Source organism: Eufriesea mexicana, unplaced genomic scaffold (genome assembly GCF_001483705.2).
Source record: "Eufriesea mexicana isolate 0111107269 unplaced genomic scaffold, ASM148370v2 scaffold5561, whole genome shotgun sequence".
NCBI classification, from domain to species: Eukaryota; Metazoa; Arthropoda; class Insecta; order Hymenoptera; family Apidae; genus Eufriesea; species Eufriesea mexicana.
In genome coordinates, this window is record NW_016913558.1 from 806,905 (window position 1) to 834,592 (window position 27,688).

General features: G+C 36.3%; 1 protein-coding gene across 3 annotated transcripts; it reads right to left on the reverse strand.

The window, feature by feature from the left end:
• Positions 1-399: 399 nt before the first annotated feature.
• On the reverse strand, positions 400-19,252 carry LOC108552171 (uncharacterized). Of its 3 annotated transcripts, XM_017906585.1 has the most exons (9): positions 17,928-18,001; positions 17,658-17,806; positions 17,299-17,581; positions 16,872-17,132; positions 13,930-14,096; positions 10,735-10,952; positions 8,242-8,316; positions 4,745-4,976; positions 400-1,514 (listed from the first exon to the last, which is right to left on the reverse strand). In XM_017906585.1, exons 5-9 carry the CDS (start codon positions 14,087-14,089, stop codon positions 1,399-1,401), a joined length of 801 nt encoding a protein of 266 aa, XP_017762074.1. In that variant the 5' UTR covers positions 14,090-14,096; positions 16,872-17,132; positions 17,299-17,581; positions 17,658-17,806; positions 17,928-18,001; the 3' UTR covers positions 400-1,398. The 3 variants fall into 3 exon arrangements, with proteins under 3 accessions (XP_017762074.1, XP_017762076.1, XP_017762077.1); XM_017906587.1 differs by lacking the exons at positions 17,299-17,581; positions 17,658-17,806; positions 17,928-18,001 and adding an exon at positions 19,074-19,252; XM_017906588.1 differs by lacking the exons at positions 16,872-17,132; positions 17,299-17,581; positions 17,658-17,806; positions 17,928-18,001 and adding an exon at positions 14,275-14,306.
• Positions 19,253-27,688: the final 8,436 nt, after the last annotated feature.

Consider the following 27,688-nt stretch of genomic DNA (forward strand, 5'->3'; position numbering starts at 1 on the left):
CGTCGTTAATTTCTAATTTGAGTGACAATAGAGATAATCATTTTTTATCGAATATAGGCCTTTTTGTATATATGATTACGTGGCGATCGATTATTGTATCACGCGCTTATACAACAAATACGCTAGGCTCGGTCGGTAAATGCGTCAGATTACAGTTCCATAATTAAAGCAAAGCTCATTATAAAAATTTTCCGAGTTACACTCACTCATCGATTTACAAACAAATTATAATAAACAATGTAAATTAGTCAGCACTAAATGTAGAAATACTAACAACCGTTTTATATTTGAATGGAAATGCAGAATAAAAATTTAGAAATTGCTTTTTATTATATATAAATGTCTTCTCGTAAATTGACATCTAAACATCTACAGTTTTGCGTATTGGGAAAAATATTTATATATTTTGGCAGCATATAATCTTCCTAATCTTTAAATGTCATATTAGTTTAATAATTAACAGCTTAACTTACTAATACCGGTGAGCGAGTGTAATGAAATTTCACTTCACAGTAAGTTTTCTTACTTTTCTAACGTTTTGAAATATGTGAGGAAATTTACAAGAAAAGCGGCACCCTTACATATAAAATAATATATATTTTTATAAAGGATTTAATGATTCGAACAAATTTTTTGGTTTAACATTTGTGCCTTGAGAAATAGGTACTGTATCTTTTAGACTTTCATGTGAAATGTCAACGAAAACAGATGCTTTCTTTGACGTAGGTTATGAAGCTCACCTTTTTAATTGTTAAACATAAGCACATTGCGTGCAGAGTGTTTAATGGTGTGATGCATTGACTACTTATTAAACACTCATGTGCGTTTACCATACGCATATTCTTACTTCACTTTGAACATTGGTTCGCATTCAAGATATCAAAAGGAACAGAACTATTTAATATGCTTCTTCATGATTTTTTATAACTTTCCAGCTCTCACCTTGGTGTTTCAATTTGCAATAGGAATATTTTCATTTCTTCCGACACATTCCACCCGTTCCCGTGCATCGAAACGACGAGATAACCTACAAATCTTTCTTACTTCGTGTATACTCCGTCAACACAACTCACAACTTTCAAAATACACAACGTTCAAAATTATTTCCGCACTAACTCCCTTCGTTATCAAACCAACATGTGCGTCAACTTCGATACGGTTCTTCGAGCAGTCGAAGAATCTTTCGCTCTCGAGGTTTGCAACTCGAGAGATCGTTTCGGCGAACGTCGATCATACATGAACTTGTCGAGAAGCTATCGCGTGTCCTTGTACCGTGGACACACTCCTCTGAAACTATCCGGGAACTCTCGCAGACGTTTTAGCACCGACAAAGCACGCCTCGCATTCTGAACGCGAGAAACCATCTCGACCGGTCACGGACCGGAACACATTCACGCCTTATTCACTCGACATCAGTTGCACGCTGTCGTCCGCTGATCTATGAAGTCGCCGAACGTCTGACAATGAACGAATTGGCGTTGGGTGCAACAATGAGAATGTGTGCGAGTGGCGATCTGAAAAATTGTAATAGAAACGCAATGTCTTTGTCAACACGATGTTATTCAATATTTGTTTCGTTATTTTTATATTTCGTTCAACATTTGATAGTGTTTTGAACCGTTCATAACCTCTACAAAACATTGTATAATATTTTAGAAAGAACAAAATACCGATAAATTTTTATTTCGCGTTTAAACAGTGTAAAAATTGTAAGTTACATAAAATATATTGCAAGGAAATAAATTAAATTGTAATGTAACACGTGTAATTGCATGCACCTTACACTGATAATTGCGTACGTGCAAGCGCATACACTTTGCATAACAAGTTGTACATGCATTGATGCATTGTAAGCTGCGTCACAAGTTTTGAATTTTGTTGCTTTTATTTTATGTAATGAATGGTCTTATGACTACAGGCGTTAAAGTAATTTATAATCTCTATGCTAATCAATTCTTTACGTGTGATATTTCTTCTCAAATTGAAATATGGCATTTAACAATTGTCCAATAAAAATGTTTGCCTGTTTATTTTCTGTTAATTCTTGCAAATTAATTCTCTCCCTTGCTTGAACATTTCTGAAACATTAAAGCGTAGCAAGCAAGCTGGGGTTACTGCCCTAGATAAAAAATGCAATGTTTTATGTGCGTGCATGTGAACCACGAACGGACGATATAAAAAATCGCGCAATGCGACAAGTTGGAGGCGATTAGATCAGTCACGCGCGTTTTCAGCACTAGCAGTAAATCAGGCAACAAGAAAGAATAAAGGGAGTAGCGACAATCCTGCGTCACGCAGTACTGTCACAAAGATATCGATAAATTCTTATCTTGTCTATTTTGTCTTGAATTTTTAATATTTATATTTCACATTATCTTATATTTACTGCCTATATTTATATTATTAACTGATTGATGCAATATTGAACAATAAGACAGTAAATGTAATTATTGAATACCGATACTAATGTCATTAATGTAATATTAAAGAGATGAAATACTCTTGCAAATATTACAGCACATAGCAGCACAATTTAAACAATGATACAACGTAATATCAAATAATAGTGTATCACCAATACCAACATAACACTGATAGTACCAACGCAATCTCCAATAGTATTATAGCATTAATTCCACTAATTAGTACCACTGCATTATCAGCATTACACTGACATTATTACAGTACCAATCCTAGTACAATTTCAATTCCAATATAATACAACCATCGGTCTATTATTATTCCCAACTATCTGCAAACATTTCAAGCGTTAATGGGATGGAAATCGAATCGTAATGTTATTGTTTGTGAAATCGAGGACTCACCAAACTGTATAAATAAAGCCTCATATCACAACGGGAACCTCGTAATTTCCCATTTAATTAGAGTTAACGTCGATAGCTGCCTATCTCGGGAAGAGGGACGTAAATATTTTCCGCGAACGGAAAGTCGATGAAGAGCCGATCGAAAGTCAGGGCACGCCCACCGTGCTACGAATCGTTAATTTATGCGGGTTAAAAATAAGGTGAAATCGATCGCGTCTATACGTCTGTGAGCGTGGCGGGCATCAAGGTCGCGAAATAAGTGTCCACTGCGAATACATGAATTCGCTAATGCGCCGAAGAAGCGTGTCCGTTCCGTGATTTCCATATTGCTCCGCCATATTGTTCTCTGAACCCGCGCTCTTTAAGCCGCATTCTCAAGGATCCATGCTTGTTCGCATGGATCTAGAATGCTAGTTAGAGGAACTATCGGTAATTACCGTTTAATTTATTCATCGATCGCAGGATTTCTGCAAAAGGGAAATGTAATTAACCGTACGTGTACGTACGCGACTGCCTCGTCGCGTGTGTGTAGGGCTTAAGGTATTTATGCGCGGGAACTTTTATATCTACCCTATTGGCGTTAAAAAAGATGCAGGTCCTATTTAGAAAGGATCTATTTAGAGTGACCTTGGGACGGCCTTGACGCCTCCACCTATCGATCTGTCTTTGTGAAATTCTAATGAGTTGCTCGAATTATTTCAATTTCTAAGTGGCTCCGATTTTGTCCGTTCCGCTTAATGCACTTCTCGTGTTAGTGTATCGTTTTGAGAATTCAAATATGGCGACCCATGCGCTATTTTTGATCGATGATCCGCGGACATTTTAGGCTGATTAAGGGGCTCGATAATTTCGTGTAATTGGAATACGTGATGGCTGATTCGTACTTTGACTTTGTATTTTTAACTTCGATGGTATTAGGTATTTTTAAACAAATTAGTGAATACAACGCGTTAAATTAGTATCGTTAGTAGTTTATGAATGGTATTTTGATAAGAAAGGAGTTAACATTACATGAAATGAAATTTTAGAGACTGATGTATCGTCATTTTGGAGATCACGTCAAAAAATTATGCAACATCATGGAATCATCGAAATGCAAAAGAAATAATTTTATAAAAAAAGGAAATAGAAGGAGAAAATAATAAACAAGTTATTCATTTAATAATTTCAGGGAGAAACGACTAATTCGAAAGTGTTTACGAATAACCTAAAAAATTCCTTGAAAAATTGATATAACTTCAGAAAAAGGACTTACTAAGACTACCAAAGGAGAGATAATCCATAAAAACGCTGTAAACCATCTGATAAATGTTTAATAAAAATTACAAATAATAATTCGTAAATAAAACAAAAGTGACAGAGAACAGGAGAGCGTTTCGAATTACTGATCCAAAATCTAGGAAAGTAATTTCAAACAACCTACGAATTATCTAATAAATTATTAATAACGCTAAAAAAAGGAGAACAAGATAAAAGTTATTAAGTTAATAACTCAAAAGATAGAAACTCAATTTTAAACAGCCATTGAATCCCTTTTTTGTACCTCAACTTTCCAGCAATAATTAAAACTAGATTACTATGTTTACAGGATGGGAAACCACAAAATCAAGAGCGAGACGTGATCCCCATTGACGTCATGTGGCGAGCAACGATGAGACGCTTGATTATAAGAAACTAATATTTATTAAAGCATCAGATCAGCGTTAAGGACAAGCACCAAGCTTACGTTGCTATAACTTATGCACCTGAAGCACGCAAACGATTCCTACTGAGAGAGAGAAAGACAAAGAGAGAGAAAGAGAGAGCTACCAGTTGTACATATCCACGTATATGCATATACCCGTATACGTGATAGCCTGCACGAAGAAAGCGTCGTTTCATTAAAGTAACATACAATGTCTATTCGTTTGGACTCGCACCTCTGATATCCGTGGATGGCTCGCTTCTGGACAGCTCGTGATCGTTGCTACGGCACGATGTCGCCTTCGAGGGGCTTTTATAGTGCGCCAACACGTCGTTTTTCCCGGACGTGGTCTGATTCTGATGGGGAAAATGGAAGGTCGTGGTGTGGGGCCATGATGCGGGCGGCGGACTTCGCACCAGGTGCTCGTGCACTTGGGCTAAAGTTAGGGGGTCGGTGTCGCCCAGTTCCTGTAAAAGAGCAGACATTTTATTCACATGGGATGTACCAATGACCTTATCAACCTGTGCGGATAAAAATAAGACGAATACGTCGCGTGAGCCTACAGCCATAAATAAATGTCTCCGCGCTAAAATAATGATATTTTTTTATTCATTCTTCGATGCATCGATTCATGGTTGTACTTAGGATCGTACCATTATTCGCTAAATGCTTCGTGGGAACTAAAATATTATAAAATAGAAAGTGAAGTGTAAAGAGTGTGGTATTCTACACTCGCGTGCACGGCGGGTTGCTCGATGCCAGGCGCCTGAAAGTTGTACTTTCAAAGCTTAGTAGTGGAAGATAAAGCTTTGAACAATACTTTATTTGACGAAAAATATCACTCTGTGTTTCGTTAAATTATAGTCTTAAAACATCTCGTACATATTTTGCATATTATATATATCAATAATGTTTATATTTTAAAGATATTAATACTGATTTTATTTTCCCAATTTTAGGAAGAAAATGTAAATGAAAGCATTAAATTTGTATATCCTATTGTTTCTAGAAACTGTTTATTCGTTTGTAAATAATTCTCTCCGTAATATAATTGGCCTTAGTGACACGTTGCTCTCAGAATTAACGTACAATAAATCCGTATGTAGTATTTCCTTAATCTTAATCCGCTTGTTGAAAACAGGATCATCTATAATTGGATTTTTATATTTTGTTTGCTTTAATGTTTTATCCTCGTAGTGTATTACTTTAATAAAATTAACAATTTATATATAGTTCTTGTAATTTGATCACTCTATACTGGTAAAAATCTATATACTTTATTTATCAAAATTTGTTTCAGATTATTTCTGTATCTCCATAATTCACTATACTTATAATTTTCTAAGTCCTTAGTTCCTGCCAAAATTGATCAAAGCTTCATCTTTTCAAGAAACTTTTATTCACTGGCATTACCATTACAGGGCCATAAATTTTATTGATAAGCAACCCAAGTACCTAGTTACTACTAATCTAAGAGACCTATGTGTAGATTTACTATTGAGTTTCTTTAGCCTTGAATGTTTAATTAGATCTAAATTTTGTTATATATCATATTTTGACATTCTTTTTTTTAATTTAAAATAGTATTGTCCACCTCTGTCTTTATATTTTCTGCATAATAATTTTTGAAATTTTGTTAACTAACGTTATTTTTAATAATTAAATATTGTTCAACAATTAAATGTTTTTGTTCTTGCTTTCTCCATGAAAAGTGTTCAAGGTTTCACCCTTTTTGACAATTGAAGATTCTGGAATTCGTCCAAAGTTTAACAATAGTATGTAAGTGGAGTACATAAAGTCTCGTGTGCTAGACATTGTATAGCAAGGCCTATTGTAACCGTGCATCGTCAGTTCAGGGTTAATAGAATGAATGTACCAGCCTCTATAACAGACAACTGTTATGAATGATCGATAATTACTGATTCTACTACCGGCAAATCGACCCCTTGTATTATTTTCCAGCAATATTACCCTTGGAATGAATTGTAAAAGCATTAGTCCTAAGTGATTCACTATAATTAACATTTTGATAAAATAGTTTTAATTTCTTCCTTAGTATTTATACTGTTAATGTTATGTATCAATAAATCACTTGTAAAACTGCAGGAAAATATCATTTTTTGTGTAATACCAACGCTACATTTTTCCCAAGTAATATTTTTAAATAAACCTTTTTAATTGTTTATATTTTTTATTATTTTTAAAAAGATAAATATCTTTTTTTTTAATATTTCAAAATTTGTACCCAGAGTATTCTTGGGTATTTAGATACTTTTCTTTTCTTTTGGAGAATCTTGAAAGTTTCACAACTAACTTGTGTAGATAGTGCGTGAGATCACTATAGTGCTTCAGAATCTTATGTAACTGCTGATACCACGTCAGGTTTCTTGGTATAATCTACCTGCTTTCGGAAAATGTATCCTCTGATACGATATCACTAGTCACGTAAAAAAATGAAAAAAGTGTCACTTATGCAACAGCTGACGCATTCTTGTCTGCCTCCTAATTATCTTTGAAGTAGAAAACACCGAAATAAAGGAATCTTTTACGTCATTGCAGTGAAAAATGTCGCATTTCAAACTACTTGCAAATTTCTGACGTTAATGTTAATCACTAGTCAACAATTAATTCAGATAACTTACAAATATACCAAATAACAAAATAATGAAAATTACTATTATATGATAATATATACACAATTTTAATCATGATCATTTGTAACAAAATTTATATGTTCCAAAATATAGATACTATATGTTCCATATACTATACATAACAGCAGTGAAAAATTTCTTTATCATCCTATTCATAAATTTCTCTATCATCCTTATTCTATCCTATATATTAGTTTTATTTTACTCTACCTTTATTCTACTTCTGCAGAAATTTGTGCAACTTTGAATTCTCCATACATAATTGTTAAATTACTACAGAATTATAATAACAAAATTAAATTCACTGTGCTTGTACTCCACCAATTTACAAGATAATACCATGAAACCTTCTCAAAGATGAAGATACTTCAAAATTTACCAACCTAATACCCTCACAGGGTATGAACTATCCGCAGAACTAGGTAAATATGAAAAGCACAAAGGATCGTTTGTCTGATGGACAGCTTCATCGCTGATACAACTATCCAGATATATCTAGACTGGCCTAAAAATCGTGACATTGGCTGCAGACAACTAAAAATATTTCCCTTTGTCCAAATCATCCATAGAGATATGCAAGATATGCAAGATATCGAGGAGGACATGTCTCATTTCACCACGCAGACTATTTTGCAACAGTAACAGTGTTCAAAATTCACAAACATTAGAAATGCTTATCAGGTGTATCCAATACTCGATTATACAGTCAATCACGACTTCTGAAATATTTTCTCACAACAGATATATCTAGAGTGGCCTAAAAATGGTGACATTGGCGGCAGACAACTAAAAATATTCCCTTGTGAGCCCAGTGTCTTTTGTCCAAACCTCGACAGAGCCAAAACGGTCACGATTCTATTTTGAAAGGTCGCTCGACAGAGGAAGAAAAGACGTGTCACCCTTTAGCCTAGTCGCCTCTCCCCTTCATCGTCTCTCACCCCCTATTCCCCGCTGTCGTTCGCCCTGCTAGCATCAAGTTCACGCTAGCATTAATAATGTAACCTGGCCTGGCGATCGATGCTCCTTTCACGCTCCTATGGACGAAGACAAAGGCGAACGAACGATGGAAATCGCTCACCTGAGACATCAGGATCGCGTCATCTGATTCGGATTCTTCCAAGGACTCGACCAGGCTCTCCCGGCTAGCCAGCACCTGGAAAAGAGAATTTATCGTTGAGTGATACATGTCGACAGAGATATAACTGGTTAGATAGATAAGGGAATTTTGAAAACCAGGAAAGTGGCATGAGTCACGGTTCTATTCGTGTGATTTGGCATAATGGTGATACCGACTGGTTGAATCCTACGAAATAGTGCTATCTGTTATCTATGCTCGTCGAGAGCTTGTTGTTAAGGGGACATGTGGGTGAGTCAGTGCATATGTGACGTTTTGCTGTTCGAGCATAGGGGTATGAATTTATGCATGTTTCATTTTATGAATACATTTTGTGGCAGTGAATTTAATTCACTTTGTGGATAGAGGGAATTGTTAGCTCAATTTCTTGCAATTTATGCAATTATTATAATTATAACAGTAATATAAAAGCTATGATGACTTACTAGCAATGAGTTATACTGGTTTTGAAAAGATTCCAAGGGCCCTTTGATTAGTAGATACAATCTTTTGAATCTTTCATTATGGTAATTTCTATAATACAGTTTGTCTGCTTTACAATGCTCAATTCATTGCAATTTGTGCATTTATTATAATTATAACAGTAATATAAGAGCTATGATGAATTACCAGCAATGAGTTATTCTGGTTTTGAAAAGATTCCAAGGGCTCTTTGATTAGTAGATAGTCTTTTGAAGCTTTCATTATGGTACTTTCTATAATAAAGTTTGTCAGCTTTATAATGCTCAATTCATTGCAATTTGTGCATTTATTATAATTGCAACAGTAATATAAAAGCTATGATGAATTAATAGCAATGAGTTATTCTGGTTTTGAAAAGATTCCAAGGGCCCTTTGATTAGTAAATACAGTTTTTTGAAGCTTTCATTATGGTACTATCTATAATAAAGTTTGTCTGTTTCAAAAAGTTGTCCAAGTGCCTGGAAATGTTATAGCATATGAAAAGAATCTTAAAAGTCAGTCTGAGCCCTATTTAATATCTATGTTCTGTAAATTTGTTATTAGTGGAAATATGAATATAGTTGGTTATTAGAAGTAATGCATTTGAAGTGTAGTATTAATAGGATTGATGGATGGTAGAGTGGTATAGAAAACTGGGACAGGGTATAGGTTTTTTCTTTGGATAAAAATAGAAAGAAAGTGGTACGTGGAGATTGGATGGGTTAATGAGCTTTATCTTTGGATGAATTGCTTTCATGGAATGTACCTTTTACTATGTATTTATAAAGGTATTAAGGTATTAAGGTATTGGTGAGCAGTTAAAATATTAATTAAATATTGAAAATACTGGAGAAGAGAATTTTAAAATAAAGTATTAGAAATATGGAAGAATCGAATTAAAATGTTTAATGTTTCAATACTTGGAATTTCCGAAATTAAATCATAGATTTAAAATAGATGAAACGTATTACTTTGTAAATGAATCGAGTCATTCTTAATAATTAATCACTCCCATTAATGAAGAGGTTAAAAAAGAAATCCGCAGGTCAAGCGCGAGGCTATTTCTCATCTAGAGATCTTGAAAACAGCATAATTTTAGATAATCTATGGTAGATGAAAAGTAGTAAATATTCATAAGTTGTTAATAAACTCTGTATCATCTAGTTTTTCTATTTCTGACACAAGGTATAAAAATTCCAGCTGAATGAATATGTGAATCTTGTTCGAACGGAATTATGAGTCACTATGCGCGGTAAGTATACTGTAGAAAGGAATGAATTATGTTGCTGTAGCGTGCAAGGCGCTTAATGAAATAATGAAAGCTGATTGCAAATGGTGAATGAGCGAACGATTCTTCTGGTTCTTACAAAATCAATGCCTATTGTGTTCTATTACATAATGTTCCCTCTAAATAAAAATTATCACTTATTGCTATCACTCATTTAACCATAATCACATTCTCAACTACATTAATTGTGTAAAACGTCTATGATTATTTACAAATTAAATAAATAAATAGAAAACATAAATTATTAATTTAGAAGTAAAAAAGAATTTTTAAATAAAATCAATAAAGCTAGTACTATAAAAAAATTCCCCATTACATTGTTACTATTACTTCACATTCAATTAATCAAAATCTATCACAATTACTCAAACAAAATTCTACAATTACCTAAACCTTATTACAGTAAAACCAAAAATAATTTGTGACTCATACAATTCTCTCACTACCTTTGAGTCACAATTATCTAATTTTTAATAAGTCATAAAACCGGAAGTCATCATTATCCGACCCAAAAGAACCATTCTTCCAATACAATCAAGTATCTCCTAACTTCCTGACGCTCGTATTTAATTCTTCCAAAGTCTTCTCTATTTTATCTTATCTCCAAGGATAAACTAGCTTCATCTTCCAGTATTTTCTCTCCTTCTTCGCTATCTCTATCTTTCGCCCGTTTGTAAACGAGGAACAGGGGGCTTATCGATTCGAACCTGTAGGAAAGGATTATCCTGTCGACTTAGCCTAAGCGCCTCCATATCCTGATCGATGTTTCGTGTTCTACCAGGTGTCAAGGTTAAAATGGAATGCGACGGTGATGGCTGACAGGCGACGACGACATCGACGGCTGCCACGCTCAAGGTCGACGGAATCCTCGATACCTGGTTGTCGTTTTCGCTACCGCTGCGCCTGCAGGCGTTCGTGATGATCGCTGAAACACACATAATCGTTCTTTATTAATCGTTCCAATTTTTATGAAATACATCCAATTTACACAGACCTGCCAATTTTTACTTCCCATTTCATTTTCCATTTCCAACATATATGACTACGAATTTAATTTATCTATATCTCGGAATACCCTAAGTCAATCTACTCCATAATCAAGGTATGCAACATATCGACGAGGACATGTCTCGTTTCACCATGCAGATTATTTTGCAGCAGTACAGTATTCGAAATTTGTAGATATTAGAAATGCTTATCAGGTGTATCCTATCATACTCCATCTTACAGTCAATCGTGAGTTCTGAAATATTTTTCCAGGGAGTGGACAAACGCACGTGTGTCCATTCCCTGTGCACATACGTCGAAAAAGGGACGACAGGGTGTGGTTCCTAACAAAACAAGCAGCAAGCACGGAATGTTTTTCCACCTGAGGCTTGGTTTTCGTGATAATCGATTACGTGGACTACGTAGCCAGTGTACCATTCGATTTTATCGAGTTTTCCTCTCCATTTTCCCTCCCGCCATCGTCGACCACTCGAGAGTACCGTGCAATTCCGCAACTTCGTACTCGTACTAAAATTAATTTCATTTCCGAACTAACGGCTCCTCGTTCTTTAAAAAGGCCAGGGAGTATTTCTGGATCGGTCTGAAAACCATATGAAATGCAAGGGAATCGATGCAACGTTTATCGGACGATCGTTAATTGGGCCACGAGTGTTGATTCTCGTTATCGTGGATCCCTCCGCGCGCTTGTTATCGAATGAAAACTGCAACTAAGTGTCACTTTGTTTGCCACAACATCGCTCGCCATCGCAGCAAACACGTATAGATCGGATTTGGAAAATTTTCTGCGACCAATGCGGACATTATAAACGATTTAATTGGATTTTAAAGGAATTGGAGAATTTTTGTAATTCGACGCCTATGCGAAAAATTTGGAAATATTTCATAAATCGATCTAATTCGTACTTTCGAGAAATTTTGAAAGTTTCGATCATTTTTCAAGGTTTCACTTTCGTTTGTAAAATTTGGGAAATTCGAAATTTGGTAATTTCTGATAATCTAATCTTCCTTCAGAGAACTCCAATAGTTTAGATAACGCAATACCCCCTTAAATTTTCGATAATCTGATTTTCACTTAGAGGATTCAGAAATGTTACGTAACTTAATACCGTTTTGAGATATCCCGGTATCTTACATAACCTAATTCGGCTATAAAGATTCGTATAACTTAATATCAAGTGGATAATCGAATCCCCATTATGGGGGATCAGAAATTCTGAATAATTAAATCCCTTTCGAGTAACTCATAAACCTTCTATAATTTAAACCCCCTTTCGAAGAGTTCCCGCAATTCATCATCGTGCATATAATTTATTCCTCGTTAAGAAAATTCCACGATTTTAGGTATTTAAGCTTTTACATGTTTAAAGGGTCCCAGAATTTTTGAATAATTCAACCATTTTCCACGAAATTTCGAAACTTCGCACGATTTAATCGCCCCCTTTCGAAGAATTCAGAAATCTAATCCCCTATCTCTTCCAGACCCGCATAAAAGACACTGTTCCCTGTTTCGAAAGTCCAGAATTCGTGTCACTGGTTATATAACAAAGATAGGAGAAATAAAAAGTAATTGTTTGGTCGATATCACCGGCTCGATGTTCGTATGCACGTTGGAAAAGTTCTGTCGTCCATGTTCGAGCTGCTAATTCATTATCATATAGAAGTTGCACGAAACTGTGCACAGAGGAATGAAAATTCTGTTCATAAATTACTATTATTAATTGGACCTGGGAATAAAATAGTCCATTAAATTATTTAACAAATCCATCAGGATCCTTTATGAACCTGATTGTTAAACCAAAAATGACAGAACAAAAAATAGAAAAAATTAATAAAAAAAATAGGTGTTCATAGTAATCGCGTTGATACACAAAATACAGTCAATTTTTCAATGAAATACATCGATATTCTAAGCTTACGCGAACGTGACATCGAATTCTTGGATTACATTCTATATCTACGCCATTACAAATAAACGCACGCTTTTGTTCCTTTATTTTCGTATAATTTACTTCTCCAGGAAATTCTTCGATTAATTACCGAGCACTTCTGAAATAAAAAAGAAAAAAAAAGAAAAATTTTCTCTTCTCTTCGAGCTTTTCTTAGGCGTTCCTCTTCAACGTGTGCGCGGGTGTACGAGCACTAGGCGCGTTGTGTGCAAAAGTTTTTCTCGCGCGTGGCTCTACCTGAAAAAAGTGCTTTTCAAGCGAGTTCGAGGGAAAGCAATTAAGCAACGAAATTTATATCGATTCCGTACATCGTGGAAGTCGAAACGTGCAGAAATATTCATTTTCGTCACCCTTTCGGACGAGTATCCGGTAATGATCTTTTTTCACTCACTTTTCGCTTGCGAATATTCTAATTGGTGGTTCGATTAATTGGCAAATGACGGAATCGGGAACGCTCTGAATCGTGGCTGCAAATTATTAAAGGACAATATCACGGTGATAATTAATTGCAGGATTAATTAGAATATTACGGAATTAGAGATATTCTAAATTGCTGCAGAAGTTATTACACGGTGATTAATATTTAAGTAACGAATATTGCAGTGGTAATTACAAAATTGAGGAACTGAAGATATCCCAAATTGCTGGGAAGATTGCTGAGCCATAATTGTCGTCTAAATGATAAATATTATAACAGTAATTAGTAGAGTAATCAAAAAATTATGAAATCGGGGATATTTCTAATTTATGATTATTATCATAGTAATTGATAACATCGTTATGAAGTTTTACATATCCTAATTTAATAACTTTAAGTCACCATGGAATACCTGATTCTTTCATGCCAAGACATCTTATCAGCAATTTCTCGAGCGATTATTATGCCAAGAATGAAGAAGCCTCTACCTAACATTCGTCACCTGAGAAAATAGGATTCTTCGGACTTACCAGGTGTCTCGACTTTCGGAGCACGTTCCATCTCTTCGTCCTCGTTGATCTTCATACCTAACGTCAGCTTTTTCGACTTAAAGAAGTTCGAGAGAAACGCTGCGCCCTTGCGCTTTACACGATCGTATCGTTGAGTGTTCTCCGACGACACGTGTATCATAATTCGTCTGAAAACAAAAAAAAAAGGAAAAAAAACACTCGATTAGCCTCATCGTCATCTACAAATGCATCTACAAATACATCTGCAAATACGTCTACGAGGAAACGATTCGAAAACTTCTCTGCAGAATGTATCTCTACATACACCAAAAAAAATGACAACTCCATTAACACGCCCACGCACACGATTTCTACTCCAATGCATGAACCAGAATCCTCGAGATCAGAATCCTCCGCAACTCGTCAATGCGTCCGCCACACGTGCCATTTCCACGGTCTTCACTTCATTTCCACCTTTATCTAGCCCATCAGAACCCATCCACTCGCCTACTGTCAACGACCGCGTCGCTCTGACAACGCGAGCGTGTCGTATCTCGTGTAACAGAGGAACAAAAGAACCGAGCGATCTGTCATAAAAGTTAAATGCCAGGTAAAGCCACTCCTAGCTGACCTTTGGTACGGAACCAACGTTCATTGTCAGAGATAACATTGGCATATGCGGCGTTGGTCTATGCACGATCCTCGAGTCGGTCCATCGAGATTGATCATTCACGTTAGGATCATTCGATCCCTCGACGAAGATGGGCCTGTCTCTGAGGATCTGACTCTGTGGCTAAATCGATTTACGGTGTATCAGCAGTCGAAAGTGGATGAGAGAAGCGTGTTGTCGGTTGTTGGTTGGGAGCAGAGGATCATCCGAGGTGCGTCCACGACCCACCGCGATCGCATTGCCAACTGCAGCTGCAAGGAGGGTGTGCTCCGCGGCTCCACGTAGGATTTTGCGCAGCTGCAAGTGGCTGGAATAGAGATGGAGAGCGTTAGGTTAGGGGTGGGAGCGTGCGTGGTGCGACGGAATAAGAGGGAGCGACAAAAAACACCGGGGGACAGTAGCGCGGCGAGGCCACCGCGAAGTGTTTTAAAAGTGGCGCGGGTAAGACCTCTCCCGAGGCTGCTTTACTTCCCTTTCGATCTGTCTGCTTCGTGACCCACATATCTTCTACTTCCTAGAGACGGTACGTTGACGGAGGAATGAGAAATTCGTTTGGTGAATGGGGATCCGAGCTGGGTGGGAGAGCAGTGGTTGCTTTAGTAGGGATGCTGGCTTATCGAGTCGATATCACTTGGAACGTCGTACTCGTTATTTTTTGATCGTTTAGGAAGAGATCCGTGAGTGATGAGTTAGATGACCTGGACATGGTCAATATAAATCACTTGGGGTTGTCATGCATATGGTATTATCAATGTTATCAGTGGTAGAAGAGATTGGAGAGGTGTATCGATGAGCGTTGGGTAGAATTTTGAATGTTGGTTTTGTACCTTAAAACAGGGAAAAGGTAGTGTTAATAATTAAATAATAAGTTTCTTGATTAAATGTATCATGCAGAATGGAAATAAGTTATTGGATATTGATGAAGTTTACAGAATGTAATTTTAAGACTATATGTCACATGGTAGAAAGGATCATATTAAAATCCCATATTTGTATTGTATTATAGCAGTAAAATATGATTGGTTACCTGTCACAGGGGAACAGAGGAGGTGTCAAAAAAATTGATCAAAGGTTTGCACGTGAGCTCTATGTTAAAACGAGAGGAAAAAAGTAGTATTAATATTGAACTCTGGCAAGAGGGAGTGGTTGATTAAATGCTGAACAAATGTACAGAATATGTCAAAAGGGTTGGAAAAAAGATTGACGCGAAGTCTATGAACTAAAATGAAAAAAGTTATATTAATAACTTACATCAACTTTATCTTATGGCAAAAGAAAATGTAATATTTTTAAAATGAATTATGAATTTTTCATAAATTCATTCTTTTGATAATGAGTTGATAAAGATGACATCTCCAAACAGATATTAAATACATCTCTTCCAATTCTGACACATAGAAACCTATCTAAAATTCTAATCCTCTCTTTTGATTCATCCTGTATAGACTACCAATGATAAGTGGAGAGCCTGACGATGACACAAGAAGTACCTGGAATACATCAGAGCTTTTTAAAAACATGATACACAAACGAACATATATTCCACGTTACTTTCATGAGATCACCTGTAATAGCGTGTGAATCGTATTTAAATCCACACCAAGAAGACAATTTTCAGATATTACAAAGCCAATGGCGATTCACCTACACCACGAACCAGTTACCCCACATACAAACCCCTATCCTCTATCAGACCCTATCAAACTATATCCAACAAACAAAAACCCATGGTATCAAAATAAAAGAAATCGATACACCCAAACACCCGAAAAAGTGAGAGCATATAAAATCCAAAATCGCAAAAACCACCCAGCTAACACCATCCATCCACGCTACAAACCTACCCTTCGCTCTTCCCAGGCTTTCACCACCTTTCTGACCTACATTCAGCCAAGACCCCGAACTCCACCATCATCAAGCACACAACAACCAGACTTCCATCATCCCAATCCAATCATCGCAACCACCATTCGCCAGAACTTCCATATCCCTCTACAAAGCCTCGTACAGAGCCGCGCATACATTCACCCTCTTCAGTCATCGTCCTCGACGTTCGATCAAACGCTCCCATCCAGCTCGCTGCACGCAGACACGCGACTCTGCTCGCGAGGTTCGCGTCCACGAGGCTTCCAGACACGCGAGCAGTCCGACGGTGTTTTTCCATGGGAGCATCCCGGTGTCGGTGGCGGCGACGGCGGATCGATCGTCCTCCACCGCCCACGGGACGGTGAATCGGGGACGGTACGCGTGGCCACGTCACCGCACCCCCGCCCCAGCTCCTTGTAGTACTTACTTCCCGGCGCTCCAGGCTCATCTTCCCGGCACTGTTCCTCCGCGCCGTCCGCAACCGGTGAACACGAGCACTGGGTCGCGTCCGCGTCGCGACTACCGCGTCCCGGCGCCGCTGCGCCCCTCGAAACCGACGCCGCCCCCGGACAGGCGCACTTCCACGGTTGAACCCTTCCTTGCTCGTAGCCCTCGGACCAGTTGGAGAGTTACTCGCGGCCAAAGTGGACTTTCTTCGATCTTCTGGTCGTTGTCTTCTGTCTTGAGACTGAAATCCAAAAGAATTTGAGTAGGTTTGTCCATGATTTTCTGCTGATTTTTAGTAATATTGCAAGGTATTTGTTATATAGTTATTGTGTATTATATTCTGCAATATCCTACTTTTGTGACGCAGAGGTATGTATAGAAGAGTCTTTGAATTGTACGAGAATTACTTGAGAATAATATGGTCTTTTGAGGTAGGAATGTTTCTGAATTTCCGGCGACCCATAATGATGACGCAGGAAGGGGGTGGAAGAATGTAATGGTCTCCAATGGTGGATAGCGTTGTTCCAGGGAATATAGTTTCTGTAATTGTTTGTTTGTGTTGGTTGTAGGAGATGAGATCTTCTGGTTGTTTCTTTTGGTGATGGATTGGTAGGCTTTGGTTGGCTCCTGGATGCTTTTCAGATGGCACTTGGGAATCATTTCTTTCTTATGAATGCTACCGCTGTATATCTAAAACGTTAATACTCGAAAGTTATTGCAATTGGGATTGAACAGTTTCTCGATTGAAATTGCGATTGTATATTACCAGTGCTTGCTCACACACACACGTAGACGGCGACATTTTACGATACGTTCGAATAGTCCGTGAAGACCGTACTCTTGCAATTTGAATGGTGTAGAAAGCCTTCGTTTTCTCTCTCGTTATGCGAATTAGCATCGGCAACAAATTCTGATCTAGAGATAAACCTAAGTGTTATTTCACAGTGTGCACGTACGTGTCATCTCGGTGGGTAATAAATTTTAATTCTGCATTAATGCACGGCAGATACCTTGTAATTAACAGTAATTAGTATACCTGATAATCTGTAGATAAATTCCAAATATTGTTTCGACACGAAGAACGCTTTAGAAATTAGCCTGAAATGGCAGCTTCTCCGCATTAGTTCAGTGTCTGGTTAACTTTGCGTGAATGGTATGGACGGTATGCGCATAAATTGAATAAATTAACCGAACGTACGGTTAACATGCTTCGAGTACTGGCACATATCAGAATTTGCATGTATGTTTTCAGAAACTTGAAAGAAAATCATGATGTATTAATTAAGTAACATAATCCAAGTATACATTAAACATTTTATCGAACTTTTCAAATTATACGAGAAAATAACCTATTTGTTGAGGTGGGTAACGTGTTGTTTTTCTTTTACGAATTATCTGATTATGCATTGAGGCCATCGGCAAGTTCTATCATCTGGGAACATTAGCTGGAAAATACCCAACGATTATATTTATTTAACGAATACGTTCGATATATCGTAAAATATTTCGTCGAGTGTGCGTAAGAAATTCTTCGTAAAGATGGCGAAAAGAAAACGAGAAATTATTTTAATACGAGGTTAGATAAGAAATTGTTAATTGGAAACGGAAGATATTACCTTTCCAAAGAAATGTGATTCATCGTTTAAGTATTTTAGATTAAATTCCAATCAAGTGCAATTTCTTCGAAAAGTAATATCACTGGAACAACATTCCCGGTTTGATAATTGTCAAATAATAATTTGATAATGAACGATATAGATGTCACTAGTCAAACTACAGCGGTGTTCAGAAATGATAATAATATGACTGGGAGAAAGGAATTTTAAAAAAGATGACAGAAATTTTATTTAGTCGTGATTAAAAAAATAACGATGGAAAAAATTTAATATTATCGAGAAGAAAGCAACCAATAGCATATTTTACTTTCGATGTTTTATTAAAAGGTTAGGTTTCTAGGTATTCAAAAATTACTTAAAATATTTCAGTTCAATATTCACTCAATATAGAGTATTCAATATTCAATACTCTATGAGAATGAAGTATAAATTATTCACAAATTTCTTATTGAATCCAAACTTCAATAAAATTATCATAAAATTGAATCTGTAGAAATAACAGAGCATGAATAATGATAACTCTAAGAGTTGCATTGAAGCGCCGGTAGATGCTACTGATAACTCACTCTGTAAATATCTTCGAGTAGCCTGCAGATCGATCGATTTTGCCACTCGAATCGGATCTCGTAGCAGTTCCTCTTGTCACGTATCAAACAACGAAATTTCTTTCACTAATTTCAGTCATCGAGATAAAGTTCCTTTTCTCAACTTCATCACAGGGAAATATTTACACCGAACTATAAGATATTAGATACACTTTCACAGAATTTTATATTTTTGCAATTTTACGCAACTGTTCTGTACGATGAAAAATTCGAATATATATCGAATTCGCTTGCTCGATTTAATTACCAGTATTTCCAAGAGAAAGTGTGAATTTAACTAGTTTAATATTTTCACTTTATAATTTTCGATATTTAAAAATATTGTTATTTGGACTTTTTATATAAAATATTTTATTCTATGTTTATTTTCTTTATTAATTTAATGTCAATTCAAGATTCTTAAAACACTTTCCTGTTTTTCTATGAAATATATATTAAAGATTAAAGGAGAAAAACTTTCAAGATATGTCACTTTTTCACTTTCAGTTTGTCCAATGCTGCACGATATTTTAGATGAGACTAACAATTAGGTTAACCGTAGATTAGAAAGCAACAGAAGTGGACGCTTCGTATACATTTTCTCGAACACGTTACATTTCGAATACACGTTTTCCTTCGATTTCGTCGCGATATACATAATTGCCGGTTTCACATCTCGTCACAAGACCGTTCTCAATGCCACTGATTGTGAAACGTGTTGCGAACGCGCGTGTACCCCGAACATGCAGCGATAAGAAATGATCACGAAAGCATCGAATCGAAACCCACACGTATATGTCTGCCATCGATTGCTTTATTCTTTCGTAGCGATAATATGACGCACGTGCTTACCCCACCGATATTTGGCGCCTCTGTCTTCCGAAAGTCGCGTAACAGGCCGATAATGTTGACAAAGTGGCGCGTGACCATCGTTCCCGACGCGATCTGCTACTTCCGTATGTGGCCACGAGATTTCGGGAGTAGCACGTTCCGTGCTGCTTATTGACACATCCAATAGGACGATAAAAGTTTTTATCCTTCCATAAGCGAATTATCATGAGAGGAACGAATGAAATAAATTTGTTTAACACGTTCACCACATGGCATCGGGGTCATCGTAAACTCTAGTCACGTCAGAATTAATCATAACGCTAATTAAACAATAACAGTGTAAAGTAGCAATGAATGTTTCCCGATGTTTTATTTTTGAAAGTATAGCATTTATGAATGCAGTGATGATGATAATAATGAAAAATGATAGCAGTGAAATGTAATGACAAAATAATGGTAGTGAAATACAATACAGTGATAAGGAAATGAAACAAGAGTAAAAGCATGGACACATGGAAATGTATAGGGTATTTCAGATATAATGAACATTCAAATTATTATTTACTGGTATTGAAAGTGAGAGAAATATTACTATAAAAGATTATATGTGACTTTCAGATGTTTTGAATGTCGTTCCAAGGGCATCCATATTTTTCTGTAACCTATATCAACATCGAAACAAATTTAACAACAAATAATATGACAATATAACCTTAAGGTGACCTTAAACAGTAAAATATCAGTGCTGAGTCACTTCTTGATACTCGACTGAAATTAATTGGCATCGATACTAGACCCTCGCACGTTAGTCATTTTTATTGCTTGTCAATACGCTGGATGCTACCTATCAGTAGATCGAATTCATTGCCTTGTTTATTAATAAGAAATACCATTCGATCATTCATTTATCACATGCGCAAATGCATGTTGCAGGCTAGTATTTTGAAATCTAACAAAACATAGTAATTTATTATTTCATTTTCGTTTTATTATTCTCATGTTCGATTTAACCTCACTATTTCGATTAACCTAAACGTAACCTAAAATTAACAGAGTAAAGTATCGTATTATTTCACATTCGTTTCGTTATCTATTTGTTTTTCTCTAAATACATATTTTCAATTCGAAGTTACTTCGTAGATATAATGTCACAGGTCAATTAAACTAATGTCAAAACAAATTTGTGAATATGTAATAAAATGTAGACGACCTTGTAATGACCTTTCAGATGACATCCAAATTGCGTAAAACCCTGTTTTATTTTTTTTTCTTACTTTTAATACTAACAAAAAATCATTTTTTAAATATTTACTACTATGAAAAATTGCGTGAGTCAATAATTCCAACTATCTTGAATCACGTCTTCTGAATCAATATCTTTTCAACTATAACACATTTCTATGAGTTTTGTTCTAGACCAGGAGGAAGAGTGAAATCAGGGGATATTTTCTTTTCTTTTCTATTATCAGAGAAAAGATGATGCATCCGATGATGTAACAAACTAATGGGGTCCCTGAAGAATCTTGTATTATGAAACTTTAAAATAAAGTTCATTACGGTTATCTAACGCTATCATTAAATGAAACTTTCTAAAATTAAACAGTAAGATAAAATGTTCGTTATTATTTGAATTATATAATGCATTAAGCATCATAAGGAAATTGGTTATTAATAGAAGTGAATTTTATTTTAAGTAACACGCGCTTATACATGTACATACATATGTTACGTATTTAGAGAGCAAAACCTCAAATTGTCGTATAATCCTTTAATAGTAGTGGAAACTGACGCGAATTCTGACGGTATTTACTGAGATTATCGTGTCACCGTGTGCACAAATTTCTCCGTACATAACCTGTACAGGGTGTCCTAACTAATCGCGTTACATAATACCACGTGTAATCAATTGTACAAAATATTCCAGTAAAAACTTTTCCATTCGTTGACTTTTGAGCAGATCATAAACCGTGAAACAAAGAATAATTTATAATAAAATTAATAAAAAATCCTTTTTCTTTATTTGCTCGAATATTTAATATTTACTATAACAAAGTAATTAAATATTTCACTAGTATAAGATATAGTAACTGTAAAATATTGATGATTTTTTTATAACTATTATAATGGCAATTTTTTATAACATTTTTTCAATTGTATATTGAATTATAACCAAAGAAATTAATATTTTTATGTATGTTCAAGATGGACGTCCTTTACCTGGGAATATTCAAGAATATGAGACCATTTAAGTGATGAAAGACCACTCTTCTCATTTCCTTCGTTTTTCCTTTCCTGTTTCTTTTGATTACGGAAAAAGTGATGGGATTTCAATGGGAATCACGCGAAACGATAAAATAAATTGAACGTGATTTTACCTTACGTTTAAGAGGATGATGGCGGGTACGTGCTCAGATAATGCAGGCAGCCTGTGCTTTCAGAGATAATGCGATGATGACACTGATGATAGCGATTACGCCAGTCGCGCTACGCACGGGGAGGCATCGATTTCTGCTCTGTAAAAGTGAAATATTGTTTCAGAAAAGGTGTCTACTATTTGAACAGTCTTATCTGCGCGCGATTTATTGTTGCTCCTGGTCTGTTGTCGCTGCAAACTGTAACTGTGCCTACGTGAAGTAGTTCCTTAAGTTCTTCGCTAATTAACTCTGTTTTATATTTACAATTTCTTTAATAATTATTTTTCAATAAATAATTCTTACCCAGGATTAATTTCTAAATTTATACAATGAGATTTGTCGACTAATTTGCCTTGAATATACAGAATTTCATTAATTCGTTATAGACTGAAACTCTTTTTAAATAAAATATAAAAAGGAACTTGATTTTAAATATTAAATAAACATTATCCTAGATACTAAAATTTTGCATTATTCTAGGTCTATAATAAAGAAAAGGATGAAAATGAGAAGAAGTTCTTATGGAGACTCAAAGAACCAACACTATCTTAAGTTGCCAACCATTGCTTTATTTTCTCTAACAGCAGTTCGTTCTTAAAAAATATCGACGCTATCACCAGCGAGTGGAACATTTCTATTCGGAACCATCCGTCTCACCCGTGCGACTTTTCTCTCTTTTTCATCTTTTCATTCCCTGCTGTGGAATCTCGTAGAATTTAAAAAAGCGAAGCGAAGGTTTTCGAGGAGCATCCATGTGCCCGAGCATATAGTGAAGAACGCTATGATCCGCTACGTGTCGCTTCACTCGCGTTTCTCCGCGGGGATCGAACAAGGCGAACGCGATCGCGGACAAAAGGATTAAAAACGAAGAAAGGGGAAACCGAGCGGAAAAGAGTAACTCAAAGACAAAACAAAGAGGAGAAAGTACGGAAGAAAAGGGGGGAAAAGGTAGTAAGAAAAAAGGAAGTGGAACAATGTCCTCTTTGTTCCATTGAGCGCTCGCGTCGCCTCGTTCAATTCAACGTGAAGAAACACGAGTTCCTATCTAGGGAGCGATCGAATGTTCGTTCTTCAGTAGTAAAAAAAATAATATGTACAAGACTCTGTGTCGAGCATTTGGCTTTCCTCTTTCATATTTTCTTTTTCTTTTCTTTTTCTTCCTTACGAGTGACATATGTATGTATCTCGGCTGCAACGGACTGACCATCGATCGTTATCGTGCTCGCGAATGAAACTGAAACCTTCGTGTACACGGAGGGGTCAAGAGGGGTGTAGATGCTCGTGTTTCATGCCTGTGTCGTGTTTGAGTGTGTATCGTACGTATCACGGGTGTGTGCATTCCTTTTACAAATCTGCACAAAGCAGCAGCAACGAGGAACTAGTCTCCGTTGAAATGATCATCAGTCATCTCTCCCTTTCTCTCTCTCATTCGACTATATCCTCTCATTCTTTCGTTTCAACAAACACACTCTATCTCTTTCTCTCCTTCTTTCCTTTGTTCTTCTTTTTACCTTTTTGTTTTTTTTCTGTTTTAGTGTTTTTTCGCTTAATGTCTAGCGAGTATGCGAGTAAGTGTGATCGGTCGTTCCACAGAATCGCAAGAAGATTGTTTTTCTAGCTTTTATTTTAAAAAAATACTGGTCCAGTACGCGGTGTACAACGACTCGTCACAGTTTGGTCACTTCCTAACGTCACGACCAGAGGTTCTAGGTTTGGCAGCTGCGAATGTGAATCTGTGAATCGATTCAGGCAATCTTTCTGATTGCTTAGAGCTTCTAAAAGAGATATTCGCGTTTCTGTATATTTTTCTTTTCGGTTTTATCTTATCTTGGCTTCTGCGTGTCGTATGCAGGGTGTTCGATTGAATTCGAGTATTCTGGGTACTTTTTGGAGATTTTCCTTGCTGCTTTATTGTTTTGTTACTGAAAGTAGGGGTAAGTGAGTAGAGGAATTTCTACAGAAAAGGAATCGAATTTTTTGGTACACAATAATTATTCTATATTCGATATATCGTAAAATTTTTATTAAATATTCATTTCGTATTTAATTTATATATTAAGAATAGAGTTCAGAATATCGGTTATTATCTCCTTTTTATTATTTTGAGTACCAAAGCCAATTTTATCTATGACACAATACTTAAGCGAAAGTAATCACGTTTCAAAGCACAACAATAGAGGCTTCTGAATTTTCGATACTCTTCTCCTTTATTTTCATTTCACTTATTGCACTTTAACGGGTTTCATGTAAAATGCAATACGAACGAAACATGCTCTGCTAGAAATTCGTACGTTTTAAATCCCCACTCCCGTGGGTTAAACTTAAGATCGTGAATAAAGTAGAAAAAAGAAATTTTCGTGAATTATAAGGTTGCATTAACGAAGGTATATGCATTATCTCGAGATGATCTTGAAATGAACTTATAATTAGCCTTCGGTAATTTTAACTCTTTCCTAATACGCTTCGTATCGACGAGATGAAAGATATTACAAAGTATTCCACTCAGTTCCAAGTCAGACATTCTGAATACATTACTTAATAAACTTTCGATCTTTCTTCCGAACAAAACGAACCATGGAAGATAGATGCATCTCTTAGACCAATTATAAAATTGCAACTTAGTAGATCTGTGAAAATTCGACTCCTTTCCATTCCATTTTTATAACCATACGTGTTCACCGACTGAAAACAACGAATTACATGGTAAAAAAATTTCGCTATTATGTTACCACAGCAACGAAACAGCATAAAAAGACTTCTAGTCACCTTTATAATATTAATTCTTCGAGGAAACCATTTTATCCTGTCTCTCGTTATAAAAAGGAAAACGGGACTGTTTCTTCATCGAAATATTCGTTCAGGCTCATTTATTTGTACTTGTACGCATCTATTTCCCTCGACTAATCGTGTTAATCGTTTAGAAACATACTTCGTTTCGGGTAACCCGAAAACTCATCATTCGCCTCTGCGCGCGCACGTCTAGAAGATACACTTGTACGCATGCGTGTTACGCGGTTCGTTCCACATAGTGGATTTCGTCGAAAAATGAACACTTCTTTTTCAGGACAGGGCCGCACCTTCGTCGAGCAGCGGAAAATCGTGAGGAAAACGGAGGATGGGGCACTGATCGTTTCGCTGTACGGTCAACTAGGCTATATGCAAATCAAGCTGGCGCTATTTAAAACAATAGCGACAATTAGTACGTCCCTAGTCGTCGTCCAACTCTTGGAGCCTCGGTAATGCGCGAAACTCTCCGTCTTATTCTTTATCCATGGAAAATCTCAGAATTGTAGAAAAATTCCAAGCAAATCCTCTTTCTAATATTCTACTGCAGATTCAAGAAAGTTTTTAGAATTCTGAAAATATCGCAGTTTAAAAAATAGCTTCTTATCAGTTTTAGAATATACATACGAGCTGTTTTAGCTGGGTTAGGTTATGTACGAAATCTCTCGACGGCATCTTGCATTCGTATTATCTCGATCAGCGATCGAGAAAAGATCGTTTTCTCGCGAGTCATCGTTTTCGTTCTCGGTTACAAATAGAAAAACAAACGAGAGAGACTTTATTTTTACGCTCCGAGGATTGAACGGCGATAACATTATTTTCTATTGTCGATTATTTAAGTACCTAATCCAGGGCTAAGCTCGGTGGATCGCGAGGACAATAACGACCGCTTAGCCCGAAATCGAGGGGGAGATTAATCGTCGGGAATCTTGACGATTCGTTTTCGCTCTCTGTGTACGCAGTTCGTTCTGCTCAACGATAGGTTCAGCGTGGTACAGTGGCGTCATTTTTTCTTTTTTTCTGTTTTTTCTTTTTTCATTTTTTTTTTCTAGGAACAGTTCGTGAAGGGTCGATTGCAAGTAAACGAGGAGAATAGAAAATAGGAAAGAAAAGAACAGGTGGGAAAAGTAAGGTTAGGAGGAATTCGCAGAATGGCGAACAGCGATTCTTTCGACAAGAGACGACGAAAAAGATATACAATAAATCTACGTATGCGTGTACGTATGTGTACGTGTGTGTACGTGTACATGTATGTATATATGTAATGTGTGTGTTACTGAATACAATGATATTACATAGATGACACGTGGCTCTCTTATACGATATACAATTAAGCAATTAACAATCGAACTCCATATGCAAGTGTCGGTGTGTTAGTGTATGCATGTATAAATGTGTGAAGAGATTTTCTTTTTTTTTTCCATTTTAGGCAACGCACCACCACTTGCGCATACCAATATTCGTAGTGATAATGATCGATTAATTAATTACGAATCGAAATACGGTAAATCGATAATGATTAATTAACAGCGGTGATTAATTAACGCCGCTAAACGCTTCTCTACCCCGATATGTGTTAGTCGAAAAAATGTTCTACGACAAATCGTACGAACGCAAGCGACATCGAAACATCATCGTCATCATAGTTACCATTCGTCGTTTGTATTATGCGTAGAAATTAATTCGTCATATTTATGTATAATATACATTTGAAAAAATCACAGTTACTTAAAAACATCATAGTTTCTCGCTTTGTTTTCCTTTCTCTATCCATTTCATTCATTCGCATATTCATTCACACATATTTTATATTCATCTATTATTTATCTATCTATTCTGGCTTCCATCCGCTCGTTACATTTTATCTTTTCGTTATCCTTCCTCTTCGCGCGCGCAAGTACCATCTTAACTCCGTTAACAAGCACGATGAACAACTTAAAGGCTAATTTCCACAAACGCATTAATCGTGTACCTACACGTAAACATTTTTCTCTTTCCTTTTCATCCCCGCTTGTTTCTATTCGTAGAAACGATCCTTCGTGTAAATTAACCCTCTATTAACATCGTGGAATTTTTGAGGTTATACATGTAAGTGTCTGTAACTCATAAATAACATCCTCTGTATTTCTAATAATCGAAGACCACGAGTATGAATTATGATAAGTCCATTGTTCTTGATCTCCTGGTTTTCACTATACTTGATGCCTAAAAGGATATATTTTAGTATATATATTTGAAAAGGAAATATTTTCAGAGCTTTCGAAAAATAATTATTTTATCGCGATTGGTGGTATCGAAATATCGTTGAAATATTCAAGAGAATGGGAAAAACAGATAATTCCAAAATTGAGGAACGTTAAGGTGCGTTTCTGCTAGAAAACAAAAACTGTGACTTATCATGCTTTTCCGCTGTCTTCAATTGTTAGTTCTCGTTTTTATCATCCAAACGATAATTATTTCCCTCACAAGCGAAGAAAGAGCCAGTTATAGAGGGTTAAAGACACCATTGCAACGTCTGGGATCTTTTCATGCATCTATTTGCACACGAACGCTACTTCCGGCACGACT

Excerpts from the sequence above, each read along its gene's own strand:
- LOC108552171 (XM_017906587.1), bottom strand. The coding sequence starts at position 14,089 with ATGATACACGTGTCGTCGGAGAACACTCAACGATACGATCGTGTAAAG. Across the intron at positions 4,977-8,241 it reads ACGCGATCCTGATGTCTCAG|GAACTGGGCGACACCGACCC; the intron begins GTGAGCGATTTC and ends GCTCTTTTACAG. Across the intron at positions 1,515-4,744 it reads GCCATCCACGGATATCAGAG|ATCGCCACTCGCACACATTC; the intron begins GTGCGAGTCCAA and ends ACAATTTTTCAG.